Source organism: Erpetoichthys calabaricus, chromosome 14 (assembly GCF_900747795.2).
Source record: "Erpetoichthys calabaricus chromosome 14, fErpCal1.3, whole genome shotgun sequence".
Taxonomy (NCBI): Eukaryota; Metazoa; Chordata; class Cladistia; order Polypteriformes; family Polypteridae; genus Erpetoichthys; species Erpetoichthys calabaricus.
This window is the reverse complement of record NC_041407.2, coordinates 83,405,087-83,420,643: the sequence shown is the minus strand read 5'-3', so window position 1 is coordinate 83,420,643 and position 15,557 is coordinate 83,405,087. Positions and strand designations below refer to the sequence as shown.

Here is a 15,557-nt window from a genome sequence, read left to right as displayed (position 1 = left end):
GCACCACGGCACAAAGCTGTTGAAGGCGGCAGCTCACACCCCCTCCGTCAGGAGCAGAGAGAGAGAGAGAGTAAAGAGACAGAGAAAAACAAACAAGCAAAAATCAATATGTGCCCTTCGAGCTTTTAAGTATGCGAAGCACCGTGCAGCATGTCGCTTCAGGAAGCAGCTGCACAGAAGGTAGCAACGTGAAGATAATCTTTCAGCATTTTTAGACGAGCGTCAGTATCGTCTAGGTGTGCGAACAGCCCCCCTGCTCAATCCCCCTAGGTCAGGATCAGAGAAAGTCAGCGCGAGAGAGAGAGAGAACAGTAAGTTGGGTAGCTTCTCAGCCATCTGCCAATAGCGTCCCTTGTATGAAATCAACTGGGCAAACCAACTGAGGAAGCATGTACCAGAAATTAAAAGACCCATTGTCCGCAGAAATCCGCGAACCAGCAAAAAATCCGCGATATATATTTAAATATGCTTACATATAAAATCCGCAATGGAGGGAAGCCGCGAAGCGCGATATAGCGAGGGATTACTGTATACCACAAAGTATTAATACCATAGAATAATATGAATGATATTTTGGTGCTACTTAAACAAATGTTCTAGGAGTCTGGCAAGTCTAACTCTTTTAGTGCTTAAGTTATGTTTTATTTTATTGAGTAGCTTCCAGTTGGTCGCGAAAGGCGAAGCGCGATATAGCGAGGGATTACTGTATACCACAAAGTATTAATACCATAGAATAATATGAATGATATTTTGGTGCTACTTAAACAAATGTTCTAGGAGCCTGGCAAGTCTAACTCTTTTAGTGCTTAAGTTATGTTTTATTTTATTGAGTAGCTTCCAGTTGGTCACTGCTTGTCTAAAGGCAATATATATTAAATATTAAAACTTAACATCTCTATACTGTATATGTAAAATCCAATGTCTCTGTCCACTTTTCACGAGAGAACTACTTAACGGATTTAGATTGTTCAAGCAAATTATAGAAAAAAAACATTCTGGTTAATTTTGCGACTTCTGTCATCGCATTAAGTATTATATTTCGTTTGCCGCACCGATTTATTTGCGCAAATCCGAGAGACAGGGTGCGGACCATGGGGAGGGGGACGGCGGGACCTCATGAGTATTGGAGCCGGGTGGGGCCATTCTCCGTTCAAGTCGCTCAAACTCTCGCCATGTGTTGGAGCATACCTTGCATCCAATTAGCTAGCAATACCTGTTTCTTCAGCAGACATTATCATCTAGAGATTGTTAAAGAGTAACGTTTTAACATTTTTGAGAGAGATCACAGCTACATGTGTTTCAGAGGTTAGCTGCTCATTGGCAGAGATTTCATGGCCTTGTGCTCTTCTCCCCACGTGGGGGACGCTGTCCCATCAGAGCTGAACACGATCAGGTACAGAGGCAGCGTTTGACTTTGGAGTGTACCCACCTTCTGCATGGCCAGAGATACCTTGACAACTTTTTACAGTTTTGGCAAAGAGATCACAGCTACATTCTCGCCTCTGATTGAAAAACCAAAAATATTGTATATCAAGAGGCCCTCTGATACAAAAGCTATCAATATAAATTCTTCTCAATACAAATTATTACAATTTTTTTTTTTAATTGATTTTTAAAGTGTGTCCTGTTTCACTACTGTGCGGATGGAGCCGTGGGGGACAGCTAGTTCATTAATAAATTAATGAGAACAAAGGCGCCAAGAAAAATATACTTAAGTCTTTCCCATATCGTTTCCTTCATATAAAAGAACAAACCTGCCCATGCAAATTTTTTTTTTCTTTTTATATTTTCCTGGTATTTTTTTTTTTTAATTTTTCAGTGAGTTAATCCATCTGTGTGTTAAGGAAACACTTTTAAATTGCAAGTTTTACTGTGATGCTACCAGTATCATTAAAAATGAATAAATGTATGATTTTGGTCCAGTCCTAAGTGCATGTAAACATAGCAGTAGTGAACAGGCTAATGAAAGTCCCAAATTCAGTATCTCGGAAAATTAGAATATTGTGAAAAGGTTCAATATTGAAGACACCTGGTGCCACACTCTAATCAGCTAATTAACTCAAAACACCTGCAAAAGCCTTTAAATGGTCTCTCAGTCTAGTTCTGTAGGCTACACAATCATGGGGAAGACTGCTGACTTGACAGTTGTCCAAAAGACGACCATTGACACCTTGCACAAGGAGGGCAAGACACAAAAGGTCATTGCTAAAGAGGCTGGCTGTTCACAGAGCTCTGTGTCCAAGCACATTAATAGAGAGGCGAAGGGAAGGACAAGATGTGGTAGAAAAAAGTGTACAAGCAATAGGGATAACTGCACCCTGGAGAGGATTGTGAAACAAAACCCATTCAAAAATGTGGGGGAGATTCACAAAGAGTGGACTGCAGCTGGAGTCGGTGCTTCAAGAACCACCACGCACAGACGTATGCAAGACATGGGTTTCAGCTGTCGCATTCCTTGTATCAAGCCACTCTTGAACAAGAGACAGCGTCAGAAGCGTCTTGCCTGGGCTAAAGACAAAAAGGACTGGACTGCTGCTGAGTGGTCCAAAGTTATGTTCTCTGATGAAAGTAAATTTTGCATTTCCTTTGGAAATCAAGGTCCCAGAGTCTGGAGGAAGAGAGGAGAGGCACAGAATCCACATTGCGTGAGGTCCAGTATAAAGTTTCCACAGTCAGTGATGGTTTGGGGTGCCATGTCATCTGCTGGTGTTGGTCCATTGTGTTTTCTGAAGTCCAAGGTCAACGCAGCCGTCTACCAGGAAGTTTTAGAGCACTTCATGCTTCCTGCTGCTGATGAACTTTATGGAGATGCAGATTTCATTTTCCAACAGGACCTGGCACCTGCACACAGTGCCAAAGCTACCTGGTTTAAGGACCATGGTATCCCTGTTCTTGATTGGCCAGCAAACTCGCCTGACCTTAACCCCATAGAAAATCAATGGGGTATTGTGAAGAGGAAGATGCAATACACCAGACCCAACAATTCAGAAGAGCTGAAGGCCACTATCAGAGCAACATGGGCTCTCATAACACCTGAGCAGTGCCACAGACTGATCGACTCCATGCCACGCCACATTGCTGCAGTAATCCAGGCCAAAGGAGCCCCAACTAAATATTGAGTGCTGTACATGCTCATACTTTTCATGCTCATACCTTTCAGTTGGCCAACATTTCTAAAAATCCTTTTTTTGCATTGGTCTTAATTGATATTCTAATTTTCCGAGATACTGAGTTTGGGACTTTCATTAGTTGTCAGTTATAATCCTCAACATTAAAAGAAATAAACATTTGAAATACATCAGTCTGTGTGTAATGAATGAATCTAATATACAAGTTTCACTTTTTGAATGGAATTACTGAAATAAATAAACTTTGTCATGATATTCTAATTTTATGACCAGCACCTGTATGTTGTTTATAAAATAGTTTATATGACAGCAATCCATTCAAATAATTTAATACAAATAACACAGTTTAGGGTTATAGGCTTGTACCCAAAAATGTTACAAAATGTACAGCTTTTAATTTTTTAAGTGATCTCTTAGAATATGTGTCTTTCTATTCAGACTGTCTACATGTATCATAACATATGTGCTGTATGTGTTTTGTCTGTCTGCAGCCATTTCAGCTTTCTAAAATCTAAGTAGATGGAGGATGTTCTGCTGTGTCATTTCTGATTAGCAGTCTCAGATGCTTGTAGCTGTAGTGTTTTTGTTTAATTTGTTTCTTTGGACTTGTTTGATAATATTTTAAATACTCTATTTGCAGCAGTTGTTCCAGCGACCTAGTGCCCTGGCAGTTCAGCAACTAACAGCAGCCCAGCAGCAGCAGTACGCATTGGCAGCTGCTCAGCAACCTCACATAGGTAAGGTTTACCCCAAAAGTGACCCCTAAAGAAGGATGAAAATGGACAGCAGCCTTTCTTTCAATAGTCATGTAATCTGTCTTCAGATTTTACTAACTTCAGATATTAGCACAGGCATTTGCTTTTGACTCTATTTGCTTACTTGTAACTGGACTTTGGGAAGTACAAGTTAATACAAGGGTGGGCAAAGTCATTCCTGGAGGGCCGCAGTGGTTGCAGGTTTTTGTTCCAACCCAATTGCTTAATAAGAAGCACTTATTGCTCTAGAAACACTTCTGCTTCATTTTAGTTATCTCCCTCATTAAGATTTTGAACCCTTATTGCATATTTAAGTCTTAAACAGCTGCATTCTCGGCTTTTAATTGCTCCTTATTAACAATAAGATGCAAATGACAAAAGAAACCAGCAGTTATCCATTTTGCTTGTTACCCTTTGCACCTGTGTGTATTTATTGTGCACTATTTGGTTTAATTAAATACTTGGAAGGAAAGAGAAGAGAAAAAAGTGAAGGATTGAGAATTACCCATCCGTTTTACACTTCAAAGTATTTGGATGATATCCTTAGAATGGAAAAAAAATCTAGGATATGAGAATGACTTGACATAGCAGAGTTAAAGCACTAACAAGCCATGAAATGTAATTATTGGCAAGGATTGTTTTCTAATTAAGCAACTGGGTTGGAACAAAAACCCGCGGCCACTGCGGCTCTCCAGGAATGACTTTGCCCACCCCTGAGTTAATATGATGTTGGGCGATTGTGTTCATTCAGTATATGACATAAGACTAAAAAGTTTTTTGTTTATCTAATATTTTGGATGACAACCTGAAAATATAAGTTTAAGCATTTACAATAATAAAGGAAGGGGGTAAATTGTTTTTATTACAGCTTCATTCTCTGAGCACCACTGAAAGATACTTTAGTGTTATATTAAAATTGTTTACCTTTTAATGATGTCACAAATAATTTGTTTATATAGGTAATGGTAATAAATTATTCATCTGACAATGATTATGGAAGTCTGATTTGTATGCCAAGCCTGTGAACTTAATCAAACCTGAATAGGGTACCAGCCCTTTGCAGGACCCACGTGCATATTCTCACTTACACAAGGTCAATTTGGCATTGACAGTTACCATAAGACCCAGGTAAAACCCATGCAGTCATAGGAAGGGTAGGATGTGCATGCTCTACTTGGTGGATCAGTGAGGCAATAGCATTACCCACTGTGCTGCCTGTTCTGAACTTGATCGAAAATCTCTAGCAAAACCCAAGTATTGCAGTTTGTTATGGTGCCCTAACTGTTTTAATACGGAGTAACTTTGCATGCCGGTGTGAACAAAAATTGTTGCGTTACATTGTCTAAAGTTAGCGGAGATTTAACAAAAAATTGTAATTAACTACAGTATCTCTCATTCATTAACAGTTTAGGCATTACATTTGAACATAATTGTATACCAACTTCTCCATTTTCCTGTATTTGAGATATGATGACAAATCAAATTTTATGTTGGGATATGGGACTGCTTGAAAGTCTTCAGTTTTATAGATTCATCTCCTTAAACCTTATCAGTAGTTGAATACCTTTCAAGACATTTACCAGGCCTTGCTCTCTAAAACAGATCAATATATTAATATTAATGCTTAAAACATAAGCATAATGCAAATTAAGTAATTCTAGTTATGTCAGTAAATGGAATGTGATTACAAGATTGAAATTGTAACATTATGTTACTGCACGACTGGGGAATGCAATTAAAGTGCAGTAACATTATTTTATACTGCCTTTGCCCCAATACTTACAGTATATTAAAGTACTTGTGCAGAATTTCAGCTGAGCTCATTCTTACTTTGTAATTGGTAACAACAGGTGAGGGTTATATTAAAAAAAAAAAAAAAAAAAATTGCATGATCCAATCATACTTAATACATTGATATGTCATATTCGGCTTAATTACTGTCTTTTAGGAAATGTACACATTTGAATGTCGTGTGTGTTTGTGTACATATTCTGCTGGCGTACATTTATATCCCGTAAATTTGTTCTTTAACATGTGTCCAAAGCATGGGAAGCAGACAGATGTTGTCTAAACAACTATTGGTGATGCTTCAAATTACACACTATGCTGTAAGCAGTTGTGTACTTTGTACACACTTAGGAAATTTTTGTTTAAAAAAAGGAAGCATTTTGTGTGGCCCCTCCCCCCTTAAAGTGCAAAACTTGAGTACCGTAGATACTCGCGTATAAGTCGAAAAATGTATGCCTTAAAATTCATTCAAAAAAACAGGATCGACTTATCCGCGGGGCAACACAATTGTCCGTAGAATTTGGGTAATGACATTGTACACTCAATGCTTCACGGTGTTAAGTCACCAGTCATCTGCCATTTCCCATGGTCTTTGAAATAATTATAAGCCAGCAATACTATTGCTAATTAGCTAGTTTTTTTCTAATTTCATTAAATAATTCTTTAAACTGTGAAATACTTGAATTTGAGCATTAGCTTTTGCAGGTTTTGGATAACAAACATACCATTAGCTGCCACGTGCAACCAGATTTGGAATCAAAAGAACCAAGGCAACGCACGCTATCAGTGCGATGCAAGCACAGCCCGCGATTCAAAAAAATTCTCTGCCTACCTGTTTGTTTCGTCTGACAGTAGCTGAAAAGCAGCATCAGGAGAGAGCAGCCTGAAGTAGTCCAGCAGCAGGTGATCTGTCGTGTCCAACAGCAAGCCATGCTGTCTTGTGAAGTCCGGGAGCCAGTTCGGCTCCCACGGATCAATGTCTGGGTATTCCTCCCACGAGAACCTTGCCATAGCTGCATCGGCTGCGCGAATGCGTTCAGCTGGCAGCCGATCAGCTGGCACGACATCGGCTGGAGTCCGATCAGCTGATGCCGGCTTCTCACTCTCTTGCTCGATTCCTGATCACTGTCAATAAAAACCGATTCTGAAAAATCAGAGTCCGACTCAGCTATAATGTGCAAAACATCGTCTGCCGAGTGTTTTCTTTTCTGCACTCGCTTCACTCCCTTGTGACATATCGATGCCATCTTGCCTTTGTTTACATTTCGCAACTCACGCACAATCAAGGATTAGTTGCAGAATCAACGAGTCTAGCATTTCTCCAAGCACATAGGGAATGCCTGTGACGTAACAGTGAGTTTTGTCGCCATTAACAGCTCATTGTCGCCCTCTATCTCTGATAGCTGTCAAGTTTTACCCTTGACTTATATGCGGGTCATAACAAATTTCGTAATTTTCGGCTTAAACAATACACTCGACTTATCTGCGAGATTGACTAATACGCGAGTATCTACGGTAATTCAAATTTTTTCAGGTAACATATTGGAAAAAAGTCAAATAGCCCCTTTTTGCAAAACATTCTTATGGTTGACTGGCAAACATTCCTTTGTGACTTAGGGGTTTATGTTGATGCATTTTTACTCACATACACAATGAGTAGAAGCAATTAAAAAGACAGGTTATAGTTATACTTACGTTATAGTATAAAAACAAACATAAATTAAGGGACATAATATTCACGTCCTTCTGTTGGGAGTATATCAGTACGTACTGTTGTGTGTGGTTCTAGTCTCTCTCACAGGCTAGTGAACTTGAAAACCTCTAGTTTTGCACAGAGAAAAACAAGTGGAGACCTATTCTAGGTCTTCAAGCACAGATAAAATTGGTTCATCTGAATTCTTTCAGTTAAATACTAAATCATGAACTTGAGGTTACTGGTCAGGAAGTTTTTATTTTGCATAGATGGTTGAGGAAGGATGAAACAAACTAGTAAGTAATGTAGTTGAAGCATAAACCTTGATAACTTTTAAAAAATATTTGGATAAGATAATTGGCATATTAGTTAACCAGACAAGCTTAATGGACTGATTTTTTCCCCTCTTTCTTATGCTCTTAATTTATTATTGTGTATGTACTTTATGAATTTTAAATTTTGCTTTTCAGAATTGCTTCCTTTAATTTTGGACTTGCATGATATTCATTGGTATTGTCTGCAAAACTTCTGTAATTGCACTGAGTATTATATTAGAAAAGGAAACTATTGTACAGATAATGTGAAATAACGCATTCAATGCTAATGGGTAGTTTTCTGCTTTAATTTTTTCATGTGTATGGTTGAAAGGCTGCTGCTCCATTAAAAATATAATGCAGAAAACTGATTTACCATTTTTTAAACGGCGCAGGGATTATAAACTTTGATGCTTTGTTAATCGATTTGTTATTTTTGCTTATTTCTCGCTAGCCCTGTTAAAGAAGTGTTTATTGCTCTCCTATTGAAGCTTGTTTTTACTGACAGGTGTGTTTTCAGCAGGTCTTGCTCCCGCTGCCTTTGTCCCAAACCCGTACATCATAAGTGCTCCACCTGGCACAGACCCATATGCTGCTGGTTTGGCTGCAGCCGCCACATTAGGTAAGAGTTCCTTATTTGTGTGTTTTACATGTAAAGGAATGTACATGTAAAGGAATGGTATTTCTCCAGTTTTAAAAGTGACATTTTTGTGAAACTCGTTGTGCTGCATTAATTAAAAGGGTACCCTTAATTGAATCATAGATTTATTTTTTTTTATTATTATTAATGTTTTGCTGTATCCATTGTGTTACAGGATGAGTGCACCTTGAAATTTGCATGGACATCTCATGCAGTCCTACTTAATTTTAGCACATGTAAGGTTTATGTTGTGCAAATGGCATTTTCAGCTGATTTCTATGTTTGTTCATCCAAAAGAAAAGCAAGCAGCTGTCTTTGTCAAAGGATCTCTTGCTGTTGTTTCCTAGCCAGTAGTAGAGGACATTCTACTTGTCATGTTCTTTATAGGAGGCTTTTCTACCAAAAGTAAAATGTGCAAATTCATTCTTTTCACTTCCTTGCTTTCCTGTATCTGGATATGCAAAAACTGTATTTGTGAAGTGTAACATAGATTCTTAATTAAATTAACTTTATACCTTTGTATCATCAATGAACTCTGCGTTTTTTTTTTGGTTTTTTTTTGTGGCCTTGAAGCCCTGCCTTTTATATAGCATTAACAGAAGCACTTAGGATACTTTTCCATCATATTGCCCACACCTTCTGTCCTGCATCAACAACTCCTGGTATGACACTGGCATGGCCAGTGATGAGTCTACCTCTGACAGTCAGTATGGGCAGTCCATAAATGATAACAAACTAAGGCGGATGTACACAGGAAAGACCATGGGACCTGATATAGTTAGTCCTTTAACGCTTGTGCTGACCAACTTTGTGGTATCCTCTGCACCTTGTGTAGTCTGCTGTATTCCTGTGCCAAAGCAAACCTTTTTACCTAATGACCACAGGCATCATTAAGGCCTTTGAGAGGAATGTCTTGAACTATAGTAGTCCTCTTGTGAAAGACCACTTGCATCCACTGCAGTTTGCCTATCGCACAAAGATTGGAGTGAAAGATGCAATGTTTATTGCCAAGAGACTTATTGCCTTCTAAACATGCCTTGCAGCACTTTGAGGATTATGTTTTTTTTATTTCTTCAGTGCCTTTCCGTACCATCCAGCCAACACCGTTGGGGGTAATCTCAGTGATATCTTGGTAGATGATACCATGGTGTCCTGTATAATAAACCATCCACTGGGCTGACTGCAGTTTTTGAGGTTCAAGAAGTATGTCTCTAATGTGGATGAGAGTAGTGTTGGAAAAGCACAAGGAACAGCTGGAAGTTGGAGGTGATATACTTTTCAAAGTACTTGGGGACTCTCATCATTGACAGTCTGGTCTTGTCTAGTAATACAGAAGAACCATTTAAGTCAGATCAGAGAAGACTTTTCTTTTTCCTTTGGACACTTTATTCCTGTAATGTGGGTAATGACTTCCCATACATATTACAAAAGTCTTGGCCAGTGTGATTCAGGAAAGACTCATTGAATCAACAAGCTGATAAACAAGACAGGCGCAGTTGTGGGACACACTCATAACCCTGTGGAGGTAGTGATACGAGAAAATGAACATGAAACTGATGGCCTTTATGAACAATACTTCACATCTCTCTATGACACACTAGCATTGAGCATGTTTACCCAACGAATTATTCAGCAGATGTGGGTAAAGTAACGATAGTGAGGCTCTTAACTTTGGCTGCTTTGTTATTAGTCATAGTCAAGTCAGAATTTTTTTTCCTGGGGAAGTGATGTTTGGGCAGAGTGGGGCATAATGAGCCAATTGTAGCTTTTGTTTGTTCTAATGTTTCTGTGTTTCTTGAGGTTTTGTAAAAGTTTAATTTTTCTTTAGGACAGTTAAAGTATTGTCTGTCTAGTGAAGTTCTGTTTTATTCTTACATTGTGGCACTCCATCCTGTTCTATTTTTAAATGCTGCACATATTAAGTATGTTTATTTACTTCTTTGTCTTCACTGTGTTCAGTTATGTTCAAGATCAAAGTAGTGCTATATTATCAGTGGAGGCAGGTTATATACCCTTCCTTAAACTGATTGCTTATCAGCAGTTTAGCTAGCTTTTCCACATAAATAAATGAAGGTGAAAAGAACCGTGAAATTGGTATAGAATGGTTGAGAAGTGCATCAATTCCGTCTCTATGAACCAGGTTTTTTTTTTTTTTTTTAGTTACACTTTCTCATTTACTTATTTCTAAATACTAATAAGCATTACATTTCATCCATTAAATGTGTGCTAAAAATTGCTAGGAGCCGAAAATGTAGATATTGTTGCAGAGCCACAATAGAAGGTGCATTTGGTGGAAAAGTGCCTTGTGTACTGTTTTCCAAGGTGTAGGCATTGAATTAGTTTTGGCCTACTTTAACTTTCCGCATATGTTCTTTATTTTATGTAGTCCCTTGTCCAAATGCTTTATCTCATGGTATATTTTTTTTGTACTGTGATGGTTAATAATTGGACAGACATTTTATGTAAAACATTCTTTCACCACACATGCAAAAAACTTAGCTTTACATTTTAGAAAGCCAGCTTAGAAGGTGTTTCTCATTAAGACAGTTGTAGATCCCATAGACCAAGCCATGCAAGTCTAGATTAATAAAGTATCTGTCTGTCTGTCTGTCTGTGATGCCCTTTGGTATAGGGTATAAAAGTGTATGTTTTTAAGCAGGAGTGAATTGTTTTTGTTTCCCTTCTGATACATGCTTCTAAGGATTTTTTTGTATTAAGCAGTTTTTTGTTAATTGGATACTTTTATTTGCAGAACAGTATTTAAGTCTACTGTTGCTTGTGCCCCTTCCTGAATTTTTGTACAGTGCAACATTTATCATGCACATATTAACCTTGGTTAAACAACATTCATTTTGAAAAGATTTATATAAACTGTAAAGCCCTGTTTATACTTCAAGCTCACAATGTGTATACACACGCATCATGGCTGTCACACATTCCCAGTGTTCATTTGACATGTCTTCTGAGCATGTCCTCCGAAATTAATACTACGGATGCTGAAGTTGCAGTACCAGCAAAAAATTGGGAGGCACAGTGTATTCAAGTTGGAACGTGATGTCAGAATCTTCGTTTACTATCAGCATGTGACAGCAAGCCGCTTTGGAGATCGTACAGGATCAATGTTCGTGCTTCGATGTTTGATGACTGGTTTGATGTGGTGAAACTCATCAGATTTAAATGCTGACATGCAAATGTATTCACAGTGCTTTTCTTCATCTATTTCTCTCATAGCCAAAATGAGCTTTGCATATTCCCCATCATAATGACACATTTTAAAGGTCTCACATACCATCTTCTTTGCCGTCCTCTTTTTTTTTTTTTTTTTTTTTTTTTTTTTTCCCCATTTCGTAATTAAAGTAGAAAGACTTTAATCTCAGTTTATTTTGTCATTAAACTAGAACATCATAAACATCATCTTAAAACTGACTCAACGGGTAATCGCTACATGTTTCTGGGGCTTCCTCCTGCTCTGACAGCAGCAGCAGACAGCAATTGCCATACACAATACATTAAATTTATAATATTCCAGGTCTCTGCAGATTTAGAATCCCTTGCAGTAGGGAGTTACACCCTTTGTATTCCCTGCCTGGAGTTTGCATGTTTTCCTGGTGGGTTTCCACAGTGTGCTCCAGATTTGGTGATGTTAAAATGATGCTAGTGCATGAGTGTGCTTATATTCACCTTACGATGAGCTGATGCCATGTCCAGGGATTGTTTCTGCCTTGCGCCTGATGGTAGCTGGAATATGCACATCCCTGGATTGATGAATGTAATCATTAAACATCAATCCTTTTCAGAGATATTGTGGCAAGGTCTCCTGGGAAATAAATGGGTGTTTCAGCAATTCAGAACACAATGAAGCTGAACACTTTCTCCTCACCATCATGATATCTCATACTGCCACCTGGTAGAATCCTCCAGGTTTCCATAAAGTATGCATGCAAGTATAAAGTACACTCCTTCCGTAGCAGTAACATCCGCAAGCATGTGTTGCATGGGGTATAAACCCGGCCTAAGAATGAATAGGGCGGTCTGAATGCAGGTGGTGGCCTAATATTTAAGTATTCTACAGTTTAAGCATTGGGGTTACTACATTTGTTTTAAAATAAATTATTTAAACTGTAAGAATGAATAAGGAGGTCTGAATATAAATGGTGGCCTAATATTAAAATTAATTTAAGCATTGTTGTTGTGAAATGGAATAGCTTGAATTCAAATCTGAACTTTGCCACACTTTTCAACTACACTTCCATTAGAACTATTCATTCTTCAAAACTCCGCTTTAGCAGTGGAGGAGCAGAGGATGCTAGAACCAGTCCAGGCTGCAGAATGAGCAAGACAAGTACTAACTGGACTAAAGGACAGTCTGACAAAGATTACTTTTGTTCACACACTTAACAGATTCAATTTAACACCATGCCTCTCATTTGAGGCAGGAAAGAGGATTCACTATAACCCCTCCACAGATTTTATACTAACAAGCTATAAATTTAGCATATTGTTTAAGACATCTACTTTTTGTGCAGGGCAAAATAATTTTTTCTCCAATAATGTTCATAGACAGAGTGATTTAATAAGTGAGTTTTAAAAAATTAATCTAAAGTGTATGTAAACTTTGACTTCAACTGCAGCATGGAAGAGAACTTTCAGTCATTACAACAGGTTTGGCAAAGATAGTATCGGTGACAGAGTTGTGAATAACTGAGAGAAAAAAGTCAGAAGACTGTCTCCTCTTTATCTGTGATATTTTTCAAGACTTTCCACAAATTGAAAAAATAACAAGTGACCAAATGTTCATGATTGTTTTCCAAAGACAGGATTGGCTTTTTCTGATGCTTTAATTAATTATTTTTACCTTCACCACTGTGTCATGTGAACTTTTTTTTTATGAAACAAACTTGAGGCTGTAAGTAGCAGTAAGTTGCCTGTCTGTATATAGCATTTACATTAAAGTAGCTAAAGTTTTCAAGGATTTGTGAAAGAATCATTAAGTTCTACAAATCTTCTTTTGATTTGTTGAAATTAATGGGTGGTACTTGAAAGTCAAAAACAATTTATTTAATTATTGCATGGTGTCGGCAGTTATATAAATGATCATGCACACCATGTTTGTTTTACTATAGTTGACTTTATAAAGAATAAAGTAGAATGACAGGGTTTGTGGCTACAGTTTTGGCATCAAATGACAACAAGCATTCCAAGCTCTAATCTAACAGTTTTATTACTGAGGTAGTCTCTCATTCCATTAGCTATAGATTCTGTACTATGGACATACAACAGCACTGGACCACCGGACTGCTTTTGTAATATTAAACTCTTCTAAAGAAAATGTGCTTATAAAATGTCAGTATAGTGCAAGGGAGTTTTGAGGTGTAAGTATTCTGAATAAGTATGTAAATACAGTAATAATAATTCATAGTCATGTTTGTGTTCAAAATAAGTATTAGTGAACTACAGGTGTTCTATCTAATGCACTGTTTAGCTTTTAATTTACTTCAATCACATGTTTTGCAAGTGAGAATTATATAGGATTCTTCAGATGTCTCAAGTGTTGGATTTAAATGAATGTTCTCCAGCAAGTTGCTTTGTAATATCTGTAACTGTTTTGGAAAAATGTTTTATAATAACTGTTGTAATTGAAGCAGTCTAGCGTTTGATCTTGTTTTTATTTAGAGAGCATTCTTGTCACTCCGTTATGTTTTGTACAAACTAGATGGTACACATCCTTTTACCAACCCCCACATTACATCACTGACTGAATCTTGCAATCACAGTGGTGGTGAGACTGTGTTGCTTGATATAATCTAAACTGTTAACAGATAGTAAATTCAAAAACAGCATTCATTAGATGAAAAGTATTTGAAATCTAGTTTTATACCTTTGGTGTAGAGGAAAAAACATAATTATCCTGTCAGTGGTTTTTTTTTTTTTTGCACACCTCTGACTCTTTATTGGTTCAGGTTACAGCACTGTTATTTATGCCTCAGGGCTACATGCTTTTGAAAATGCACATTTCCTTATGTTATTCAGATTTTTATACATATATATTTTTAGGCAATTTTAAGTTCAAAAATTGTTGTCTATAATGAAATAATTGTGCAAATTGTTTATTTGTGTTAAAATTTGAAGACCACTTCTGTGATATATAGGTGTAAAAAAAAAAATCACAATGTAATTTACTTATTACAGGTCCTGCAGTGGTTCCCCATCAGTATTACGGAGTGACACCATGGGGAGTGTATCCTGCCAATCTTTTCCAGCAACAGGCTGCAGCTGCTGCAGCAGCAAATAATTCAGCGAATCAACAAGCAGCCTCCCAGAGCCAGCAGGGACAGCAGCAGGTATATTTCACTTGTTAGGAAAAGTTTGATGTTCAGATTGGTTATTTTTATAACACTGATTCCAGTATTAATGTACAACTAACATGTGAGATGCATTTTTTGGGAATCATTGATACGTAAACCATTACAGTAAGTGTAATTATAGTTTTATAGCTTCAGATTTTGACATATTGACTTTGACCCTCTACTTCTGTGAATTACATACTGCAAAATTTCACAAGAGTGTCTATTTTAATAATTTAACAGATGCTTACATTTTGCTATGGCCCATGCATTGTCTTAATGCGTGTCTTGAACTGGACTTGCAAGATAAAATCATACAAGGTCAATTTTGATGTATTATTGTTAAAGACTTTTGTTTTAGGACAGTATTGCTCCTGTTCAGTGAAATGGTATCAGTTTTCTGAATCTTTGTTTTTTAAATCCAATGCACAGTTAGTCAAATGGAGATTTTTTTCTCCTGCAAAGGGTGCGATTGTAGGAACACGTTCTGGAGGAATGTCATCCTTTTCATGCAATACTGAGACAGATTAGAGTAGTTAGTCAGTTTGATTCTAATCAAGATCTTAACATGTTTAATTTATTTTTACTTTGAGTCAAATACTAACAAATCTGTTAACTAACTAACTTAAATCTGTTAATTATTTTACAGGTGCTCCGTGCAGGAGGTAGTCAACGCCCTTTGACTCCAAACCAGAGTCAGCAAGGACAGCAGACAGATCAGCTTGTCGCGGCAGCAGCAGTAAACTCTGCCCTAGCTTTTGGACAAGGTCTTGCCACAGGTGTTCCAGGTAGGACTGGGCTATATGGCAAAACAGTAAAATCCCAAAATATAGACGATTCATGATTTATTGAAATTTTTCATCATAGAAATCACTTAACTATTCTTATTTGGTGT

General features: G+C 37.5%; 1 protein-coding gene across 12 annotated transcripts in view; it reads left to right on the top strand.

Annotated features, from left to right (window-relative positions):
* The window catches only part of pum1 (pumilio RNA-binding family member 1), a 139,891-nt gene that overhangs the window by 83,536 nt on the left and 40,798 nt on the right, over positions 1 to 15,557 (top strand). For 3 of the 12 annotated variants that reach the window (XM_028819710.2, XM_028819709.2, XM_028819708.2), the window contains exons 8-11: positions 3,772 to 3,865; positions 8,202 to 8,300; positions 14,508 to 14,659; positions 15,312 to 15,450. In XM_028819710.2, coding sequence (XP_028675543.1) covers positions 3,772 to 3,865; positions 8,202 to 8,300; positions 14,508 to 14,659; positions 15,312 to 15,450 — 484 coding nt within the window. Of the gene's footprint in view, positions 1 to 3,768; positions 3,866 to 8,186; positions 8,301 to 14,507; positions 14,660 to 15,311; positions 15,451 to 15,557 lie in introns of all 12 variants that reach the window. The other 9 variants (XM_028819702.2, XM_028819701.2, XM_028819700.2 and 6 more) reach the window with 5 other exon arrangements.